The sequence below is a fragment of the Chelonia mydas genome, chromosome 2, assembly GCF_015237465.2.
Source record: "Chelonia mydas isolate rCheMyd1 chromosome 2, rCheMyd1.pri.v2, whole genome shotgun sequence".
NCBI lineage: Eukaryota > Metazoa > Chordata > Testudines > Cheloniidae > Chelonia > Chelonia mydas.
The window spans coordinates 224,560,224-224,584,491 of record NC_057850.1 but is presented as its reverse complement, the minus strand read 5'-3'; the positions used below and the strand labels follow the sequence as shown (position 1 = coordinate 224,584,491).

The window sequence follows — 24,268 nt, the reverse complement described above, 5'->3', positions numbered from 1 at the left end:
TGCTTGCCTAAATATCTTTTCTTATAAGTTTCTTATGGATGTGATTATTTGTTTTATTATAATAGGGCTATAGGTTTATATTAGATTATATTTTGGCTGTAAACAAGGGACCTACAGGCCACGTCCTGTATGTTGAGCTAAGGCAAAGTTAGTATACATATGTTTGGGACCTTTCACCTAGATAGATGGTGATGAGCTAAAGCATAAAGTCCACAGATGGCGACCTTTAGAATAGAAGATGAGTTGAGGTAGGTTGGCAGAGAGTGCTTCCTAAGATCATATCCTTTTAAACACAACTTGGAAAGAACCAAAATAACTGGTTAGCATAGAAATAACAAATTTGATACCTACTCACAAAAGGGCAACGGTAACAAATTGACATATATGATAAATTGAGATAATTGATATTAGTACTAACCTATAGAAAACAGACACCCCAACATTAATAAGGTGAAGAAATACAAATAAGGTAAAGGGGAAAAATCCCCTATTGAATATGGATCAAACATAACGGTGTCAGCGTAACATACAAGCAATCCTCGACTTTCCGATGTTTGACTTACGATGAATGGCATTTACGACATTTCTGAATTGACACCCTGATTCGACTTATGACAATTGGTTTCGACTTTACAATGCTGGGCCCTGCATGGAGTGTATTGTGGTTCCAAGTTACAATGTTTTGACTTACGACGCAATTTTCAGGAACCAATTGTGTCGTAAATCTGAGGACTGCCTGTATTATAAAAGTGGCATCCCAGGCCAGGATCGGTAGAAGAGGGAGTTGTAATCCTTGGGAGTGCCAGAATGGTGGCCATTGGTGATGATGAGGAAGATGATGGCTAACACTTCAGGTTGTTCTACAAGGGATGGTGTGAGTATATGGATGTGCAGATGTACATTCCGTACTATCTCTATCTACCTTACTGAGTTGGGGTGTTTGTGACTGTGCTAAATATATTAATAAACTATATTTGTAAATATAAAAGAGTTGCTATAGTGTGAGTGTTGCAAGTGTGCACATCGGGGTTCCCAGCTATGTAGTAATTTGAATAATACTGGGCCTTATCTTAATAATAGCTTAATACTGGGTCTTATCTTATCTGGGCCTTATCCTGTCAACCCTCAAAGTGACAACTGGGAATTCTTAAGTAATCAATGGTTTCAGAGTAGAAGCCGTGTTAGTCTGTATCCGCAAAAAGAAAAGGAGTCCTTGTGGCACCTTAGAGACTAACAAATTTATTTGAGCATAAGCTTTTGTGAGCTACAGCTCACTTCATTAATACATAATCTAAAGATTGGGCAACAGGACCCAGGAATGCAGGCCATTCCTATAGAATGGGGGAACTGTAACCTGGAAAGTAGTGACTCTGGAATGGATTTAGGGCACCATAGTGGGCATGAGCTCCCAGTACAACACTGTAGCAAGAGGGGGATATATAAACAGGGGCATAGTGAGTGGGATCACAAAAGAACCACAAAAAGTTAAACTATTTGAATCTATGAATCTTATGCATATAGGATGTGGTGCGAAGAGGGAAGTAATAGAACACACTATTCTGACCTCTTGACTTCAATAGGACTACTGAGATAAGTAAGCACTATTTATTGTGACCAGGGTTGCCTATTCAGGTCCTGATAATGCTAATCTAGAAAATATGGTATAAATATGATTTCTTCTGTCATATCCATAACAAATTCTAGGTGTACCAAACTAGCAGATTTTTTATTTTCTGAATTGGTGGCATGCCTGTGGTAGACAGAATAACTAAAAGTTACAAATGTAGCTGTAATGCGTGTGCTTAATCAAGAAGCTAAAGAAATATCCAGAAGAGAAATAAGCCCACTCTCCTGAGCATTGAGAGATGAACAATGTGTAGCAATCACAAAAAGAAATGCTTAAAAGTGTAAGTATCATACATCCTCAGTTCAAACACAGCTTCTGGTGATGGGAGACGAGACACAGAGTTGTTTGTGTCCTGGACTGACATAGAGCTAGAGAAATGTACCTTAAGATTACTGTGAAGAGGGCAAAATATCATGCAGGCAAATAGAGAATGCATCAATTTTCTGTTCCTGTATGTGTCTATTGGAAGGAGAATTTTCAGGTAGCAGTTTTTGTTTTATAACCAAGATGAAGAATCTGCGCTGAGTCATTAGACTGCTTCCAGTTTAGGCAGTTTTGTACCTAAAAATGGACCTGAACCTGCGAGGTGCTTAGTACCCACGGGGAAGTACCCATGGGATTTGTGGGTGCTAATCAACTCGCAGGATTAGCTTCTTGTCTTTTAATTAAGCGGTCTTTTATTAATGAGCAATTATAGCATGCCTTGCCGTTTTAAATGACAACACCAAAGGCCAAGAGACTTTAATCATCTGAGAAATGCAATAAATAATCACTGTGAAATACTCTACATGGAATGTAATTTTTGTAATGAAAATGCATAGATAAAACTACAGGAAAGTGATAAATGCATGCATTTATTGGCCATTATAGATGCAAGAACCTTAATTACTGGAGACAATATGTAGGAAAGAAAACACCCAGCTTGAGCTTCAGAGCCCATCATGAGTTTTTAGCGCTGGCAGTTAGAAAAAATGTTTTGCCTGTTAACTGAAGTCATTGATACAGCATCATTGGGGAGGAAAAAAAACATGGACCCCCCGCCAACCTGTTTTTACAGGAACCTGTCACAGTAAAATTGTACTTTAATTGCAGAATGATAATTTCAGCAAATGTGTATTGATGTACTTGTCAACTTAATGAGCTAAATGTAAATCAGCATAGCTCAATTGAAGTCAGTGGAATTACGCTGCTATACGTCAGGTGGGATCTGGCCAAAAGGGACCAGGTTTATGCATGGTGTAATTTCATTAAGGGTATGAATTTGGACCAATATTCAGTTTAACTTTTTCACTAAGAGTTTTTTGGAGCCATAGTCCGAGGTAAATGTTTTGCGTTCGCTCTTCTTTTAATTACATTAATTAATTGATTTTTTTTTAAACTGTCACTCTAGAGCTTGTATTAAATTCATCCAAGGTGGAATTCTGCTTCACTGGGTTCCATTTAACTGAAATGAAAGCCTCAGTATCAAGGTGAACTAAGGCAATTTATTTAAACATGTCAGTTCTTAAGGGACACGAGTACTCTGTCCATCTCTTTTCTCACTGGTTCATATGCCAGCTGCATTCTCTTGCTTCCAATTCCATCCTAAAGCGGAATGGCTTATTTAAACAACACATAGTTATAACACAAGTCTGTATGTGCGTAGGGTGGGGAGCAGGGGTTAATGGAAAACTTTGCTTTTCTAAACTAAAATTATGGCAAATTGTATTATATAGCACTGATGATACATATATGTCAGAAGAGTGGTGTATAGTGCATACACTGTAGTATTCTCTTTAGAATTTGTTTATATACTGCACAGGCAACTATAGTTGCTTTTAAGATTAAAAATAAGGCTAGCGGAAATATGCAGATTTTTTAAAGCATCTCTGTATTATCTTTTCCTTCCAATAGTGTTGTCAGATCTGTTGGGGCACTTATTTTACAAAAGCAATTCATAACTTACATGCCACTGGGCACTTACTAAGGTGGATCAGGAGAGACACGCTGATTTAAGGAAAGGTTTGCGAAATTGAAAACTGTGGCTACGTTTAGAACCAACAGAGTAGGGAAAGAAAAGAAAAATGGATCTAAGCCGTGGTTTCCCCTTCCTTATTCTTTTTTAAAAGCAAAGATAGAGCTGTGAAAGTAAGCTAGCCAGCTTTTTGCATCCCTTTGAAAATCTGCCAAAATGTGGCCATGTTCTAAACCTTTGAAAAAAATCTCAGTTTGCATATGTTCAGTAGAGACCTGCTTGAACACGGCGGCTAAATTCTGTGAGAATTCCATCTGCACTGAGCATGCTCCAGCCCAGGGCTCTCATCCCCATCTAGTGTTGGTTCACAGAGAGGATGACTACCTACTACTACTGTCAGTTGCATGGTTAGGTCAAGTGGCCGAGGTTGGTGTGGTAGATCTTAAGGTCTCTGTTCATGACTCACGTGTTGATATGATGTCACATGGTAGAATATGTTTTTTCAGTTTGCTTGTCACATGCACCCACGCACACACACAGAGGTAAGAAACATTATTAAATTTCAAGCAAAGTCAATCACTCAAAGGTCAGAAAATGCCAGGATGGAACTGCCCAAAGGCTGAATTAGGGCTGTGTAGAAAAAGGAGGGGTTCCTGGTTAAAACAGCTGAATGCTAACCTAGAGAATTGCATTCTATCCCTGCCTCTACCGCAGAGTTACTGTGTAATGCTGGACAAGTCACTTATCCCAGACTTTTCATATGTGGTCACTAATTGTGTGTTCCTCATTTTCTGGGTGCCCACTTTGATACCCTGGGCTCTGCTTTGTAGATGTGCTGAACACTCACAACCACAACTAAAGTCAAGGAGACTTGTACTTTGGATGCATAAAGTGCTTTATAGTGCTAAGTACTCTGAAAAATCAGGTCCTAGGTGGCTCAAATTGGGCACCCACTGTTAGCTGAAACTTAATTTCACCGTGCCTCAGTTCCCCATGTGTAAAACGAGAAAAATACCACCCCCATCTCACAAGGGTATTGTGAAACTAAATTAATGTTTGTGAAGCACTCAGATGATAAAGTGATGTGCACCATTGTGTAACCTGAGCTATAGGTTATGTATTAATTATATAGATTACTTAAGAATTCCCTTTTATCACTTTGAGGGTTGACAGGTTCTTGTCCCAAGATCAGACCCAGTACTATTTAAATGCCTTAAAGGATACAGGTCTGTAGGTTCCTTGCCTTACTGCTGAATATAATAAAGGCAAGCTAGCCCTATGGGATACAAGTGACAAGCCCACGAGGAAATTAATCATTCTGTCTTCAAAGCAGGACTTGAATAGCACACAATAAATAAGACATGGGGCCACAAATTGAACAATGAGGAGAAAAGAAAATAACCCCCATCACTGAATGAGGCAGGCATCCTATAGAAAAACTAATATGCAGCCATGCAATTAAACACTGTATCATAATGCAAGCTCATAAGGGGCTAAATTTAGGTTTCACAGGCAACTTGTGAGTGCTTTGCTTTGCAACCTTAATGGTGTTCTTTTAACAAATATTTTCTGTGTATAATACATGTATCTAGTTCATTGACTTATTTTACTGAGAGTCTAAGGTGCCATTTGGCAAAGTAGTTTGAAATCTTTTTCCTGGAAAGTGCCTTTTTTCTGTAATCTGCAGCAGAAAATGTCATAATTTCATTGGGGACATTAGACTTAAAAGCACACTTCTACTAAATCTAGAAAAAATAGGAAAGGCTAATTTTATGAAACTTTTCTAATCACTTCAACATCTATTTGTATGCAAATACCTGTGCATAGAGAAATGGGCTATGAGATACAGTAACTGCTACAATAAATGGCACTTTAAATAAACAATTACCTAGATGAATAATTCTGAAGTACGCTAAGACTAAGGACCAGGGAGATTGTTAGTGAAGCCATTGTTCCACCGCTATGAGGCTTTTGGATTGTCATGAAGAGGGACACCTGGATCAATCAATGTTACAGTTTATAAAGTGATAACTATAGGCTTCTTTGCGTCTTCTGATATTTCATTACAACTGCTGGAGCAAAGAATCACATTTGTATCACTTTTAATTTTTAAAAATGTAGAAAAGCAGATGGAATCATAAAACAACAACAGATTACTTAATTACCTTCGCCCACTGGGATAAATGGAACATACTACAGAATATATCAAAGCAGACACTGACGAGACACTATCAGTTTCTACAGGTATGCAGAAATTTTCCCCTTCAGACATCAGTTCTCTTCAGACACAGGAATATGCCTATTGAATAAATCCAGCAACTAATAATGGTATAACCAAGTACACAGAAGTATGGGAAAGCCAAATCAACTCTATTAAGATATTTCTTTTATGTCAGCCATTCAGTGAAATCTGTCACCAATTTACCAGGGATGGCCAAAGAGTGAAAAAAAAAAAGCATGAATATTTCAATTAAGAAATGTCATCAAATGTATGTTTATTTGTGAATTATCACAAACTTTTCATCCAGCTCCATAAAGGGGATAGGAATGAAAACAGAAAAAATTGCTGACTATGAAAAAAATCATGAAACTCACAAATAACATGACCAGTATTATTCAGCCAGCTCCACTGTGTACTCTGTATAACATACATAAGTAAAACTGAATCCAGCTTGTTTTACTAAGCCAATACTTCATCTTCAAACCCAGAGTTCTGTGAGTAGTCTTTACTTACATGAACATTAAGACAACCACACATATTGCAGTACCATGTGGATACTCTTTAGTCAGATTCACAACATTTATATGTTGGCTGATATGTCATGATGTGATCTGGAATAACATTTATTTTAACTGGTGAGGACATCATGCTTCAAAAATCACAAGTGCGAGTTCTGTGATTGTTTTATTAGGCCGATAGATCCTAGCTGATGATTGCAAATCTACTTGGAATAAGATAGAAAAAGTGATTATAAGTATCAGACCCTGGAAGTTTGTTTTTTAAATTATGTGTACTGTTATGTGTTTTATTTTAAAAATTAGTGTCACCAGATAGGCATGTGCATATATTTGATTACTGCTATCTGCATTAATAGCCAGTACGTTAATCCCTCCCCCATCAGAAACAGGTGTTGATAGAGCCACACAAATTGAAAAGAGTGATCGCTGCAAGATTTCAGCAGACCTCAAGATGTGGTTTTTATCAGTTTCAAATTAATGCTGGTTAGATTTTGAACATTTCAAACCTCACAGTGGATGATTTAAAGTCGACAGTAAAATGTGTGTTACACAGAATAAAGAATGAATACAGAAAATACAGTATTGTATAATTTACTGAAGAAAATAACAAGTAAAAATCATGTTATTTTTAAAACAGAGTTAAGTAAACAAATTTAGACCATACGAGCATTGACAAGAAATGTAAATAACTGATTAATTAAGGTTGTAACTACAAGGTGTCTAAACTACTTGAGACCTAAAACTGCAAATGTTGAATACTGTACCTTAAAATGATTCAAGGGCCTCTGCTTGTACAGTATGTAAAAGATTTGAAAGTGAAAGACCACAATGAAATGTACATACAATACCTGAATTGAAAAGTTTAGTAGCTCAGTGTATATTAACCCCTTTCCACCCAAAGGAATATATTTTCTTTTCACTGGGAATTTATCATATTGTTTTTCCCTAGTCAGGGAGGAAAAGGGTTGATATTAAAAGAAATGTGGTTCCAGTCGGCAGAAAAGTTATGGCACTGCAACTAAATGAACCACCATCCCTAAGCAACATAAAAATATTCTAATATTAAGGATTATTTTACAACTCAGTGGAAATATGCAGTAATGCAATCCATTTCCTCCGTCTGGATGACAAAAATGCAGTCTTAACAGCCACAAGAGCCTGCCTTGTGTTAGCTATAAAAAAAAAATATATTTATATATATATTTATGCAACTACTATGTGTATTAAACAAAATCACTGAATGAATCAGCAGGGTTCTGCAATACTTTGAATCTCTATCTCTGGGAGGGGTGCACTGGAATCTGCAACGCTTCTCGGGAAGGACTCATAATGAGGATAAAAACCCATTTGTTTAAAATCTTAACATTTTTTCATCACATTGTCTGAGAAATGGTCTATGTTGATTTCTGCCAGCATCAGCCAAAAGCATCTGTTGCCTTCATTTCAGCCCACTGTTTGGAAATGGAAGTGACATTCCTTAAAACAAATCCGATAATTAATTGTTCAGTGAACACTGACACTGAAAATTACTCCAATTTCACCATGAACTCCAATTATACAGCCCAATTTCACCATAGTGAAAACTCCCAGCTATTTTTTCTAACCGTCTTGTGCTAACTTTATAATTCTTTATCACGGCTTAATAAGGGATATTAACCAACGAAGTACAAGAAACATTCTACTACTCCTGGAAAGAATAGATGTTGTACCGTAACTCACTCACTCACTTGGTTATGTTAGTTTGGCATTGAACACTCAGAATTGTATTCCACATTCATTTGTAGAAGTACAGAAAATTGCTTATTTTTTACCTGCATTGAATTTATTTTCTTAGCAACTTTGTCAAAACTGATCATTGCTCTTTGCATGAAAAGGTTACAGATTTGTAACACAGTTTATCTTTGAGAAACCAGAGAAGAATGCTTGAACAAAAGGGTAGCACCCTGATGAACTAAAGCTTTATTATATTTTTTTATTCTTATGCAACCCCATACCTCAGCCAATAACATGGCATTTGTGCCACATTTCTCAGACTGTAGATGTCCACTCAGGGTGTTCTGAATGAACTATTGTATGTCAATCCACGAAGGGAAACTACAGCGCAGTGGGTAATCTGCTATCCTAGATTGTTTTTTCTTCTTGGACAAGATTTATCCAACAATCTTCTTTCTTTACAGCTACAGCAGCTTAGGCCTCCTTTTCTTTAGAGAGAGGCAAAGTAAATGTCTTACACCTGTAGACCAGTACTGGTGCTCTTGTCCTAGAAATTTTAGCACTGCTCTGATACAATGAAGCCTTCTTTTTCTCCAACTGGTTCCACTTCCGCATACGCAGGATGTCCCGAGCCTCTTCGAAACTTCATTGCAGGCCATCTGCTTGGGCGGCGCTACAAAAGAAACAAGAACAAAATCCTTTTTAGAATATGTAAGGGACAACAACAAGAAAGCAAGTGTTGAAAAGTACCTTGTAATTTCAATTGCCTTGATACTAAAATCCAATTGGCTAATGCTGTAGGGCATTTTGGGAGCTGTGGGGAAGGGATAGATAACCAGAGCTGAAGAAGTTAATCCTTCCTTCTTAACTCATAAGAAAAGTCTGGCACTCTCAAGCAGCCCAGCACTAGCTACTAGTCCTGGGACGATGAGCTAGTGTTGCCTGCTGTCTCCTCCCTCTCCATCTGGGGTTTTGGTAGATCTTCACCGTGCTCTGAGTCACTGGCCAATCAACCCACTCCCAGGCCGGCCCACAATGCCTCCTTTCATAGGCCGGCATAGAGAGTTCCCATCGAGCTCTACGCTGTGTCCCCCTGAATGGTCTCTCTTCCACTGCAGAAAGGTGGAGTCCAGGTTGCAATGTGACATGTGGTACTTGGGCCTATAAATTACCCTAATTGTGAGCCTAACTGTGGAAAAGGGGATAAAAGTTTATGAAGTGTCACAATAATCTATCACAATAAATGCTGATGGGAAAAAGTGCAAAAGTGAGACAGAAAGACCGAATTAGTCCAAACAAAACAGCCTACTGATATAATTCAAGGACCGTGTTAAGATCTTGCCTGATAAACAAAAACTGTGTGACACCGGAAATCAATTAACCAAAATTGGCATGTTGGAAATGAGGCCTAACTGGTGGACAAAATAATGAGGGGGATGGGCTATTCCACCCATCGCTCCCTTTTGGTGTCCTCAAAAGGAGATTTTTTTGGAGGGGGAGACAGCTGACTATGCAACATTGGCTGACTGAAAAATCATACTAAGAGGAAGGAGTGAGCTTCACTATCATGACTGCAAACCCCACTAGCTCTGGGGACCCCAAACTGTCTTTGTCCTAAGCCTGAAAGATATTCTGAGCAGACTGGGCGAGAGAGAGGGGACCAGATGTCATCATTACCTCCGCTTCTACTGGCGCCAGCTAAATTTCAGTCACCACCTAGGATGTGCGACTCTGTCTAACCCTTGCCCAAATGTGTTCTTTTTCCTCCCACTCTTTTTTTCTTTCCGATCCCTCTCCTTTTTCCTTCCGTCTAACAAAGGTCTGGCTTAGCCAGCCAAGACTGCATATTTTGCAATTCTGCTGTGAGCCTGGGCCTAGAAAGAGGGAGCTAAAAGCAATGCCCCAAACAGCCAAGGCTGTAACAAGTTTGCTAGGTCTCAGACTGTCTGACAAGACTGTGCCTGTGTTTTTCATACAGTGCAGTTGCAAATGAATCAACATTCAACAGAGATGGAAGCTGTTTTTTCCTATCTTTTTCTCTCGTCTTGTGCATGTTTGTCTTGGTTTGTCTTCTAGGAAACAGGGTTGGACTTTACCGACAATAGCTCTGGCTCATCTCAACTAACTTCTTTTCTTTTTTCCAAGAGAACAGTTATTACCATCTTTAATACCATCTAAGAGACTGTCAAAGAAAGTGTTTTTACTTCGAAAGACTCTCTCCAGCCAAAAAGAAAGAGAACCAGGGATGTTGTTAAAATGAAAGCCTTACTTAATACTTTACATTTCAAATGCTTTAACTGTTTATCCTTCTTCTTCTGTACCTTTTATAAAAGGTTAAAAAGAGTTCTGATGATGTGTTTGCCATGGTATTAAGCCCGAACCTTGTTTAAAAATGTTTGATATGGGGCCATTTCAGGGTCATGTTAACACGTTTGACTCTTTGGGCCCATATATTCCATCTATATTAATACACCAGATATTTCTGTTTCATATCAGTCCTTAGAGCCAAATTCTGGCACTCTTACCTGGGTTTCCAAGAAATTAAAATTCCAATTTGAATAACTACATTCTGCCTGAATAATTTTTCCTGCAGCAGTTTCAAGTAGATGCAGTATTGATCCTTGAATTTTGCCAGGTGTAAAAATTGTGTAGTCAGACAAGCATAATGCATGGTCTGGCAGGGAGCCATGGGGCACCACCTCGTTGGATAAGGCGAAGAGGATCTGAACAAGGATCTGAACAAATTCCCTGGGGTCATAAGAGGCTCAGCTATTTTGCAACCTGGTGCACCAGAATTATTTAGGGAGGGTCGGGTTTCCCTGCCAGATTTGGGTGCTGATTTGGTTTTGGCCAATAAAAAAGAGGGCAGTGGGAGATGTCTGGGAACGCGACTGGGTTTGTGGAGGAGGCAGCCACACCCACACCTGACACCTCCTTGTGGCGGTTGTCCAGTGCAGGCACACCATAGGAAAGGCATAGAGTGACCAGATAAATGGCCTCGTAAAGGACTTAAAAAGGAGGTATGATTAAAGGAATGGAATGGGGGGAGGGTTTGGGGCTCCTATGAATGGTATGGTAGGGAGCCAACCCCCACTTTCTTATAGTCCACCTTAAACCTGCTACGGGGGGGAGGGCAGTTGGTATGGTCCCAGCAATGGGTTGGCTGGGAGTCCTGGATGGAAAAAGAGTGGGGGCTGGCAGAAGACATCCCAGACATCTAATAATAAAATCACAGCCTGATTAAAACCATATCAAGTGTCTCTGGTACTTCTTTTGGTAGAGCCAGACAACTACATTCTGCCTGAGTAAGTTTCCCTGCAGCCGTTTCAAATACATGTAGTATCTTCATTCCAACCATCCCATTGTGTTTTGTACTGTTAGGGCCTCATCCAGCTCCCACAGAATTTTTTTCTATTGACTTCATCAGGCCCTGGATCAGTTCTTTAAGCAGCAGCAAAGAACCAGCCAAGTGAAGTGGATTCATTTCAGTGGTAGATGAAATGAGATTCCTGTGTATCTATAATGCCTTCTGAGATGAAAGACACTTCTAAGCCCTAAATTTTCAAAAGTAACTAGTGCTTATGCTTATGTTGCATCCGATGAAGTGAGCTGTAGCTCACGAAAGCTTATGCTCAAATAAATTGGTTAGTCTCTAAGGTGCCACAAGTACTCCTCTTCTTTTAGTGCTTAAGGGGCTCAATTTTTGGGTGCCCAAGCTGATGCATATTTAAGGATGCTGATTTTCAAGGGGTGATTGCTCAGTACTTTCTGAAAAGCAGCCCCTTCAAGGTATCTCAAATTAAGTGGCCAAAGTCATTAGTCGCTTCTGAAAATTTTGGCTTAAGTAAATATATTATTAAATTATCAATTGTTTCTTCTTCAAAGCTGCTACATAAAGTAGCAGTCTGCTTTGGGGGACTGCTGAATTACAAAGCGAACATTCCAAAAGTACTCAAGTTAAACAGAAGGATGAGGAAAGAAAATCACTTACAATTTTATAGTTTCATTTTGAGACCGAGACACAGCTTAAATGGCTCTTTCTCAGATTCACACTTGACTGTGAGAAAAACTCTGTTCTGACCACAAGATCTTTTTACTTTTCCTGTCCTGAAAATAAATTCCTCTAAATGTCTCCTTTTGCTGTAGTGTTACTGTGCTTCTTGCTGTTTAGTATATTTGATGGTAGAGAGAATCTGTGCTAAGAACCACTGAACACCCGCTGCTGTTACATTATATTGGGATTAGTGAAGCTGATTTAGAGCAGGATTAGCTAAAGAATTTCTCAGGGACTGCTGAATTCCAATCTCAAAAAGACTGTAACTGCGAGGAATTTGGTGGTAGGGCACAAAGAAAGGCTTACATGGGGATCACTGTCATGCAGATATACTACAAAAGCTGCTGCTCCTCCTCCTCCCCCGCCCCCTTCAGGGTCAGGTGCGCTTTTGAGATGTGCAATGTTAAATTTTATTTGACAGTTATTTAAAACCTATGGCTTCTTTGTGTAAAACCTCGCAACATTAAAAGTAGGAATGTATAGTGCTGTTCTTTTGACAGGACAGGTTTTTCCTAATTCGAACACTCAGCCCATTCCAACTTTTTTTTAGACTTTCCATGTATACTTGATTCAGATTGTTTTAAAAATTAAAAAGGACAGTTAGGTTATTGCTAACGAAGAGGGATCAAATTCTGTTCTCAGATTCACTGGTGTAAATCCAGATTAAATCCAATGAAGTTATTCCAGACTTACACCATTATAAATTAGAACAGAATTTGACCTGATAGGTCTCTAATGAAAAGAGAAAATGAAAAACCAATGGAAAACCAGTAGGGAAAAATAATTAAAAACAGCGTCGCAGAAGACAGTGACTAAGGATGACCTAAGTTTTAATGTATTAAGATGTTTTCCAACCTGATTTTACCATTTTTAGCTCTGCTGTCTACGGGCAAGATACTTCTTAATTGGCATTTCCTTTTGATGAAAAATGAATGAGTTCACCTAACATGGGATAGAGCATAAATGTCAGCTGTTGCCCCAGAAACTAACAAACAATAAATCTGAAGGTCATCTTCAAACATCAGAGTTGAAACTTTGTGAAGATTCTGTTCATGCCAGAGGTAAGAGAAATATTTTTGTGCTACCTTGTCAGGTTTTACATTGCTAATAACATACAGTAGGGTTTTTTTTGTTGTTGCTGTTGTTTTTTGTATGTGTGTATGTGGGAAGATCTAGTCTTTGAAAACAGAGCATTGACAAGCTACCGATTCACTTGACTTTGTTGCTGACCCAGATAAAACTGTAGACATATTACAGTTTTAATTGATAAAACAAAAAGTAACTTAATGGGCATCATGGGATTTGAAGCTCCTCAAGCTACCACAGCAGCCCAGGAACAGCATAATGAATTCTCTGCATTTGCTCTCTCTCAAGTAGGTAGAAAACATGATTCTTTCCCTTAGAATTTGAAACCTTTGAGGCTATTTTCTGAATTGCTGTACTGTAAATAGGGCTACTAAGACTCTCGCTTGCTCTCACAGCATGTATTACAAAGTGTACTGCAACTGAATTCACTGGGATTTTTGACACATGAGTGAATCTTCCAGAAATAGGTCCCAAGTTTATCTTCCTAAGCAAATCTGCTAGAGGAAAATACCCCCAGTCTTGCAACCCCCAGAAGGCCATGGATACTGAGCGTGCAGAAGAATGACCTGCCATATGTGGGGAAAGAGGTTGGTTCCCTGTGGAAGGCCATCAAGGTAAAAAGAGAAATAGTTCCAGAGCAGGATAACTCATAAAATAACATTTCCAAACTCAAAGTCCTCTGATGGACCCATCCGTTGTACCACTGCTGGGGACCATGCAGTCTGCTGGAGTTCCTACTGCCCTTAGCCTGGAATAAACATATTTATGCAGAACCTGGAGCAGTGACAGGATAGGTTTTGCCCGTCTCCTTTTTAAGAGCACAGGTGAGGTGTTTCCCAACCCAAGTACTACAGTGTGGACGTTTGGGGCTTCTTCTCTTTGTTATTATTGTACTAGGAGGTCTCCAGGCTTATCCCAGTGGGTAGCACTATTCCCCTCACCACCTTTTCATTTGGGTGAATCCTGGGCCTCAGGGCATCACTCTTATTCCTGGCTGGGCATCAGAATGGAGTTATCAGCCACAAATAAATATGGAATGCAAACAAATATGCCCCCGTAGCATTCTTTCTTCGCTGACAGAATTTCAGTCAACCACAGAAGGATCCACATTAGGAGCTTGGCTGCTTAGTTCAGGAGATTCAGAAGACCCATGAAGCTGCTTTCTAAGAGATAGAGCTTGTAATGAGCTGAATGCCCCAATTAGTTTGGCAACTGAGGGCATTCAACACATACTGAATTGAGGGACTTTTATGAAATCCTTTGCAGGTCAGCTTTAAATCAGCTGATTTTCAGTTGCAGCGTAATGTGTTTAAAAGAACCCCAGACATGTCCCAAGCTGAACCCTCCACCAGATTCTCACCAGATTCAGATAAATTAGTGCCATCTAGAAATGTAATCTGATTGGCTGAGTTTCATGACGAGGGTTCTAGTAAATGACATTACCTCTGGTATAGTTCTACAAAAGAGGAAAAGGAAAACAAACCTTTGGTTTCAATCTTCAGACTCACTCTGAACAACCAGACACCATTTAAAGAGGTGTGATGGATTTTCTATTGCCAACAAGGCTTCCCATCTATAGTTATTCACAGGACCACTGATGACATAACTATAAAATAATATAGTACATAGCTTTGAGCTGAACAGACAACTGCAATTCAGTTGAGAAGTTCTGCAGAAAATTATAAATGACTATACTTCTTTACAGCCTAGAATTCAGTCAGGATTTCTAATCAATTTTATCCTGAAAACAAAGGAAACAATCATTTCTGTGTTTCAGTAAAGAAACTGCTACAAAATAAATGGAAGATGTTTGTAAATATATATAAAAACAAGAAGAAGGAAATGCATTGAATGTGAGCCAGAGGGAGGGAAAAGTCTACTGTGCAGATGCCACAGGAATATAAAGATTAGGGGACAAGTGATGTAGGAGAAGATCGATTATAGAAGTTCTGAACAGATGTGCTCACTGGCATATAATCATTTTCAGATAGAGTACAAGCACTATAATATGGGAGTACTGGCACCTAATGACTGCTTTCCCTGGCCTCCTGAAGGAACTGAGAAACATATTGTTTTCCCTTATAAAGATCCATATAATCTCTATGAAAGATCAGTCAATAGTATGGTACATTTCACCTGTGACAGGAATTCATTTACAGTAATTATAATGATGCACACTGAGCACTGTGCTTCATTGTTAGTTTGCTGCAATTCTTAATAATTCTTTTTTTACACTTCCTTTCATGCTTCTGCAAAATAAGTTTGTATTACCTGTGGATAATATTATCCGTGGAGAGTAGTTTGGAGACATTTACCATCCTCTACAACTGCACACTGAGGACTACAGAAATAGTACAATCCTATGCAGTGAGACCAGCTACTGTGTCAGAAAACTAATCAAGGACAATCTCCATTACAGTCATGTCTCTTTCCAGTTCCTGTACTGAGAAGCCTGTAAACTACTAGTAAAACTTGCCTTTTGCTTTAATAGTATCATCCTACCAGCACCAAATCCCAAAGAGTCTGCTGTGCAGTTTCATCCCTAACCAGTTACCAACTTCATCATGTGGTCTCACCTTGATTCATGGGGATTTGAGTCTCCTCCCATGCCTATTTTACGTGTGTATAATTGACTTTAATAGAGTTACTCTGATTTACATCAGTGTAAGAGCCTGATTCTGCAAAGTCCTGAAGGCCTTCTCAGAGGGACATAACACCGTCACCTCCCATTAAAATCCATGCAAGTTGAAGGTACTGAGCATCTTTCAAGTTCAGGTTTCTAATGCAACCCTGCCCTCCCTAGCTCTATATTCTATATCGACCATTCTTTTTAACTTTAAAAGGGAACCTCCACTGTTTCTGACAAATGTTATATCTCACTGAAGTCCTGTCTATGGCACATATTCTTATCCAGTTCAGTGGATAAGACTTATAAAGATGTCTAACATCAAGTGAAAAGTTTATTAGAAGTGCTTATGGGCTTTTTGACTGAACTTCAGTCTTTGACAACAGCAGATGTTTATGTCTCACAAGTAGAGATATTTAAATATAGATTCCTCACAACTCTCAGGATTGAGTGCCAAAGCTTTAAAACGATAGTACAAAATTACCCAATGAACCAAGAAAGGAGGAAGAAAATATATTAATCTATTACATTTTGATCTTACTGTTCAGTTTATCCAATCAATATTAGTACATTCTCAATAGGAACATATAAATCATGTTCCTTTTTACTAAATATTAGACAACTATTATCTGTGATAGCTTTGCAGTCTTCAACATTAATTAAAATAAATTGTAAGTTCCACTAAGAAATAAAGGCATATGTTAACAGAGTATCAACAAGATCCCATATCATCCTTATGCAAATAAACTAATATTTGATTATGATATCCAGGACTACCATTGTCCCATGACAAGTAATCAAATGCCTAGTCTTGTCTACCACTGATGATCTTGGCTGTAACAGGATTGCTCTATGGGTCATCTGCACCTTTACAGTTATCCGAGTATTTTTTGAATACTTGCAATTTTAGTGCCAGCCCCACCTGTTTTTTTCTCCGAACCCCAAACACCCAATTCTTTTGACTAAATGTCAGTCAGACATGAGCAGGTATTGAAATATCAGGTCCAACCCAAAGTGCCTGCAAACACTGTGTCTCTAATATACCTAACTTCCAAGTAACTGGGTAACATGACTTGCCTGGCACCACAAGAATTTTAATAAATTAAAATTATTTTAATGTACAGATTGACCCAAGCTGTACAATTCAAAAGGATGATATGGCGATACCAATGAAAATACCTCATTCATTTCTTTCTTTCACTCGATACAAATCCTTCTCCAAAATAGACCTCTCTGATTTAAAATGCTTCTCCTTATAAAAAAAGTTTCTGCAACTTTAAGGACCAGCAGTAGGTAGGATCATCTAAGCAGTCAGCTGCTGAATGATGAGAAACTGGACGCCTCCTTCCTTACCCTTTTGATTTTTATTATCAGTGATAATTATTTATTTTACAGGTTTTCCAACTGACATGATCTGGGTCTTCCCCGCTGAGTTGCTGGTTCCTGCTGAGCTGAATAAGCTCTTGAAGATATAAATGTATTGTCAGTGCAGTGCAATAACAATTAGATCAATAGCAGTATTCAAAATGCTAGGACAATGTAGAACTTTCAAAGAGCAGAAAAATTATACTTGTTCTTTTTTCTTTTAATCATTAGTTTCAGGATGCGGAACTCATCTGTCAGTGCAGGGAAGAATTAGATCAGTGAGAGTGCTCATGAAGAGGGGTGCCTGGCCATTTTCAAACTAAAAAAAAAAAAAGAAATTATGGGCCAAATCCTCAGCTGATGTAAATCAGCATAGCTCCATCAACTTCAATTTAAACCAGCTGAGAATCTGGCCTTACATTTCTCTTTCTCCTATTTACTTTGCATTATTTTAAAGAGCTATGCAGCATCTGTGAAATCACTGCATTGTTAGAAATAGTTATGAAAAATCCTTACCTATCACTGTGCAATCTTGTCTGCTGTATGCTGCTATATACAAAGATGTAAAATGCTGAACCTCAGATGGAGCCCAAAAAGCCCATCAAGACAAGAAATCTGAAAGTCAACACCAGGAAAAATATTGCAAACTAGATTTTCAATTATTATATTATTTTTTCTTCAGTTGTCTCCTTTCAAACAGCCAATTGGGATGGAGGTTGGGGGTAAGAGTGGGGCAGAGAGAACCAAATTCAAAGGTGACTCTAAATGATTCTATTGGGAGTCAAAGTAGAGACTGTGATGCTGGCAGACCTGATGACACATCATGCCAAGGTCCCCATGTCTCAAATGAACACTGACAAATATATGGCTGGAATCAGTCCAGCTCACCTGTGTGTTAATATAATTAAAATAGGTATTAGAATTATAAGGAAGTGTTTAGTCTTCATTGAATGCGTGTGAGTTGCTGAATGCATTAATCTCACTTATAGCATCTGCTTCCCATGTTATAAGGTAATAGTCGAGCATTTGTAGTGTAAGCCTCTGTGACTGTGTAAATCACCAGACAGGAGAGAGACATCAACTAGTGCAAAGTGTTGGTCTCCAACAGAAGATGTTACATCCTGCCTGACAAGGAACGTCCATCAACACCGGATGGTTTATTGGGAAACATTAAAGAAGACAAAGGACTTTGTTGCTCTGCCCTTCTCCCACTCCCTTGAAGATAAGGTATGCAAGTGGATTCTCCCATCAGCCGAGTTTGCAGCTCAAAGCATGGGGGGGAGTGAATAAAAACCATAAACAAGAAGGAGCTGTATCTTTACGATGCTTGGATTCTAGCAGCAAGGTTTTCTAGGCAAAAGTAAATGATCTCCAGCTGCTTAGCCCAAAAGGCAATACAGAGCTTGCTTATTATAGGTGCTTCTATTACCTTTTGAAACTTAAGATTGTAACTCATTTGTGTATGTACATTTACCTGCTTTAACCTTGTAAATAACTCTCTCATTTCCTTTTCCTATTTAATAAATCTTCAGATAGTTTATTATAGGGTTGGCTACAAACGTTACCTTTGGTATGAATTCTAAGGTGCAATTGACCTGGGGTAAGCGACTGGTCCTTTGGCACTGGGAGTAACCTGTGATTGCTGTGATTCTTGGTGTATCACAAAGGTAGGCATATCTGGGTGGCAAGACAGATTGGGGATCCCCAGGGGACTGCCTGTGACTCCATGTTAAAGCTGTTATAGTACCTGAGGAGTTTACAGATGAAAATTGGCTGGTGGAATATAAGTATAGAATTCACAACCAACTTGAGGTTTGTGCCCTGGTTCTCAAGAGTCTGCCCTGAGATTGGTACCTAGTCACTGCAGGACAGCTAGGTAGGGATAATTTACACCTTTTGGTTTCCTCAGTGTGAACTTCACACCAACCTAAACTACCTGTACAGTTACTTAGAATCCATCAGATTTACTTACACTCAGAACTACTTACCAACGTGTAATTCTCACCAACACAGACACCCAATCTCTGAATTTGGCACACTGAGCCTGATGAAGGGAAGTAATTCTAATGGGGCCAGATTCTCTCCTGTGCCAAGATCCACTCAGTAATGGAGAGCTGATAATGGCTCCCTGATTCTCAAGCTGCCCCTGCACCAGCCCTGAAGTAAGACACACAATCTAAACCCAAACCTAATTCATGACAGTTGGCCATGGTTCCTGCAGCACTGTACTCCAGCTGAGAACTGCCATAGAAGAATACCATTGTGTTGTTGCCATGCTTCACTTACGCTCACTTGCCACCACACCCCCATGCCAAGGTAGAGAAGAATGGCACAGGAGCTGACTCATTTGGCTTTATACCAGTCAAGAATTCTTTTGGGGGAATTCTCAGCTGTCCAGCTTCAGCCAGATTATGTCCCCTTTGTGCCACTTAGGTAGTGAAAAGGTGACAAAACTGGGGTGAGAAGTAATGTAGCTCATACACTATGGGGCCTGGAGAGGGAAGTATAGCGGAGAAAACCACCATGTGTACTTTACACTTGCTTTGGCTTCTCTATGTAAGTTACATCCGCATAGTCTTTCTTTGGGTACATCAACAATGCACGCCTCTTTTGGCAGTGTGTAGCGTATATACCTGCAAAGCCCTGCCAGCATGGATACAGATAGCAGCACAGCTGGTGATGCATGGTTTAGTTAAGCAGAGTAGAGACATGCCTGAAGGGTGTGAGTATGTATCCAAGTACCTACCCTATACACTCTCTCCTTGCTTTCCCATCTACACTGCTATTTTTAGCAATGCTATTTTGGTGGTGGGAGGGGGACAGCGGGAAAAGGCTCCAGACGCTCCCTGCTGCAAAGCCCTTCCTCACTGCAGTGAAAGACACCAGCAGCAGGGAAAGGCTCCCTTAGTGGGGAAAGGCTCTGCCAGCTCCCTGCCAGCTCTGCCTTTCCTCAACACAGTGAAAGGTTCTGGCCATAGGGAACTGCTGAAGCCTTTCTCTGTTCTCTCCCTCTGCCAGAGCTTTTTGCTGACATGGGTAGCTACACACTGCAGTGTGGATGGAGCCTGCTTTTCACTGAGGTGTGTAGCTACACTGACACTATACACCTCCACCAGTGCTGCATCGTATAGATGTAGCCTTACACACAGATAAGTGGGAGCAAGTAGGGTAAAGATGCCTGGATACAAGACAGTCTAATTTTTATCATCTCACATATTACCTCTTAATTTTGTCTAGTTTGTCCTTCACGCATAATTCCCTTTCACCCCTAAGGCTCACATTTGAATCAACCAAGTTACACAGGGAGGAATATAACCTCATTCAAATGCAACTTCAGAAATTCCTGAACCATGTTTTCTCATATTTAATCTTTATACAGCACACCCTTCAATTAATCTGTTTCATATGTTCTTGTATTCACAGGCATGTAATCCACCATAATTGGCACATCATGCCTGGCTTTTTGCCAGACAAATCTTACATCCTGACTGCAGTATATTTTACACTACATAGATTAGTGGAAAATTAATTATTTTTTAATTGTATTATAGCTAACTATTATTGTGGTTCATTAATTTTGTTGTATTTAAGGCGCCTAATGTGAGCTGTGGTCTTGTTAAAACAAATATGAAAGACATCAATCTTTATATGTGCATTACCCTCCAAAAAACAGCAAGGGGGAGTTTAAAGTCTCATCTTGCTGCAACATTCCTTATTCTCAAGAGACACTGTGAAAGAATTCCTGAGAGTCAGAGTCAATCTGTGACCTGATTCAAAAGGAAGTATCCCTGGCAACTAAATGTATTTTACTTTTGTATTCCAAGAGAGCAAAAAAGATCTTAACAATAATTTAAAAAAGGACCTGAGCAAGCAATATCTCTTCTATTACACTGAAAATGCATCTTTACTCATTATGTTTTATTTATGTTTTATTTAAAAGGAATCCTCTAAAAGTAAATAGGCTCCATATGGTAATAAACATTTTTCTTGGTTTGCGGCCTGTTCCCATTGAAATGTCAATGAGAACAGGAGTGGTCCTTTTGTTTGAAAAGTTCATAATTCTTTTCACTTGATCACATAGACATTTTATTTTCTGAGATAGAAACTTTCAGTATTATCCCCTAAATAAGTGCTAAAGCACTTAATTATGAGTAGTCCAACAATAACAAACAAGGAAATGCATGTTGGATACATTGCAGAGAAGAAGAAATAGAGAGGTGTCAGATTACAATTTCAATCTTCCAAATGATTAATAAAAAAAGAATTTTTTTTTGAAAAATTATGAAACTACCTTGACACCATTCTGTATAAATGATATCATTTTATCATTGCTAGTTAACTAATAAATACACACAAAAATCATACTATCAGTTAGGGTGACCAGATATCCCGATTTTATAGGGACAGTCCCGATATTTGGGGCTTTGTCTTATATTCATGCCAGTTACCCCTCACCCCCTGTCCCGATTTTTCACCCTTGCTATCTGGTCACCCGACTATCAGTTCAATATCTATTTTCTGTTCCAAGTGTAACTGAAGATATGTTTTGTGCTCAATAAACCAAGTACAAACACTTCAGCACCTACTTTGCTTCGCTCTAAGGAAAAGTTCACAGAAATCTCAAGAACACTGCTTCTTTTGAAGTTAATAGCATTTTTCTTGTCTTGGGCATACAATTTGTTGAAACCCAGTATTCCACTAAGAATGTAGACATAGTTAAATTAGCCCCTGTAGACTGTAGCTTCCTTCCTTCGCCACTTTGGTTTGTTTTCAAAAAGAATGAAAAAAGAGTGTGTGTATGCTCTCATGCATGCAGTGTGATGCCCATAAATCACATAAATGATGAAACAGAGAAAAACGTACTTCAGCTTCATCCTTTTCTGTGCTCTTACATAAAAAGAGAGTGTTTGCTAATCAACCTCAGTAATGTAAACAATATACAACTTAAAATATACAGACTCACAGCGGGCTAATACCCTCTACGGGGTTGTGATTTCTAAAGTGCACTAACATAATGCATGTTAAATGGTCTGTGTAGCCCCTGCTGGTGTGTAATTTAATGTTGTGCGGTTTGAAACAGCACTATGCTAAAGTGCACTGGGGAACCTTTAGTGCACATCAACAGGTTCTACACAGACCAATTAAAATGCATTATGTTAGAGCACTGAAAAAATCACACCCCATGTAGAATGCATTACTCCTCTGCGTAGACGAGTTCTTAGTGCAGAGACCAGAGGGGTATGTGTGTGTGTGTATAAAACTTTATTAATTGTACAGCTACAAGACTACTCAAAAGTGCTTTAGTACATAGATACTCTATCAATATTCAATGTGAGTTTTCCTGCTTGTAGCAATGGAATGAGGAGTTAGCCCTTCATCTTTCTTGTTTATTGTACAATTGAGTGCCAAATTTTCTGCTGGTATAAACTCGCACAGCCCTTCTAGTTCACTGCAGCAGTGGCAGTTGATACCAGCTGTGAATCTGGCATGTCTTTGACATGCTCTTTTAGGATTCCATCCAAATCCATTGATTTCAAAGGGAGTCTTTCCACTGAAGAAAGTGAGAGCTAGGTTGTTCTTTTACCATCTCCAGAATTAGTGGAAGCTGTAAGACTGTATGCCAACCTCTGGTGTATGTTCTTCTTGCATTGGTATTACTACAATCTCTGGTGGACTTTCTGGTTTTGACCTTTTTTCTGGTTTCTTTTTTGATAAAGTTGCTGATGGCTGTTGGAACAACCTGGACTTATCTTTTTGGAATAGCATTTCCCAAGAAATTCCATCAGCTGCTACGTATTTATTCTAAGGTATGTCTAAAATACTGTACACTTCTAGACAATTCCTTCCCTTTTAAAAGAAATACTACTGTGGTCCACGAAATGATTCCCAGTGCTTTAAGAACATTACTACAAGCTGTAGGGTAGGTTCCATTATTGTAGAATTCTGGGTTTCCAGTCAAAAGGTGAAAAAAACCCTAATTTTCTGGGAAATGACACAAGAGGTATTCTGTGTTCTATCATGTCATTAACTGACATGGAAATGTTAGCTACATGTGTGCTACTTCAAAGAAATTTGTTTTAATTGCCCTGTCCTCTTTTCCTTTGGCAGCAATCCAGCTCAGAATATTTGCTGTTTGCTTTTCTCCTGAATAATAAACATGAACTACCACTTCCAAGAGGGTGAATAAGTGTTCCAGCTTGGAACTATAAAGGAATCATGCTGCCTAAAATAATCCTTCTCTCTCTACCCATTCCCTTCTGAAAACATGCAAAGCTCGAAACATAGTTGCCATAGAAAGCACTACTAATACATTGTTCCTGCTTTCTTTGTCTGGGTTCCCTGCTCCATTTGGATACATTTATTCTCCTCCAATCCAAAGGGTGGAAAAAGGGGCAGTGCCGTCTGAGTGGACAATTTGAAAGCCAGCCATGGAACCTGATACACAATTTTCAATCTCTGAAGTTCTCTTATAATCAATTCATTGCTGATATCCATTACTCTGTACTTGATTGTTGGATAGACTCTAAAATATACTAAGGATTATTAAATACCTGCAAGTTCATTAATATGTGATAAGAAGAAATGACTGATTAATAACTACCTCTTTTATAGTGAAAATTGACCTTGCTGACCAGTACTAAAATCTCCACCAAGAATCCCCCATCCTTGCAAATGATGTCAAATTCTTGCTGACTTAGCCTACGTCTGCGCTGCTAGGTAGGGGTGTGATTCCCAGCCTGCAGAGACATAAGTGTGCTGGCTCTCCTCCGAGCTAGCCTGCTAAAATAGTAGTGTAGCCGTGGTAGCGTGGACACCAGCATTGGTGACAGGCTCGCTCCCTTGAGTACATACCTCTGGGGTTCAGGTGGGTTTGTACTCAGAGCGGCTAGCCTGTGCTACCACTGTGGCTGTCCGTGCTTCCTGAAGGCACGCTGCTATTTTTAGCATACTCGCTCAGATGAATACTAGCACAAGTATGTCTACATGAACTGGGAATCACACCCTTCGCTCTTAGTGTAGATGTATCCGTTTACATTCCAACTAAGGAGTATCGCATTTGTTATTTTATTACCATTTCCTAAAACATGTCAAAATTATTCCATT

General features: G+C 39.1%; 1 protein-coding gene across 1 annotated transcript in view; it reads right to left on the bottom strand.

Annotated features, from left to right (window-relative positions):
• Nucleotides 1–6,895: 6,895 nt before the first annotated feature.
• The window catches only part of PLXDC2 (plexin domain containing 2), a 393,218-nt gene continuing 375,845 nt past the window's right edge, over nucleotides 6,896–24,268 (bottom strand). The window contains exon 14 of the mRNA XM_037890821.2: nucleotides 6,896–8,706. Within this exon, the coding sequence (XP_037746749.1) occupies nucleotides 8,590–8,706 (117 nt within the window). The 3' untranslated portion in view covers nucleotides 6,896–8,589. The remainder of the gene's footprint in view (nucleotides 8,707–24,268) is intronic.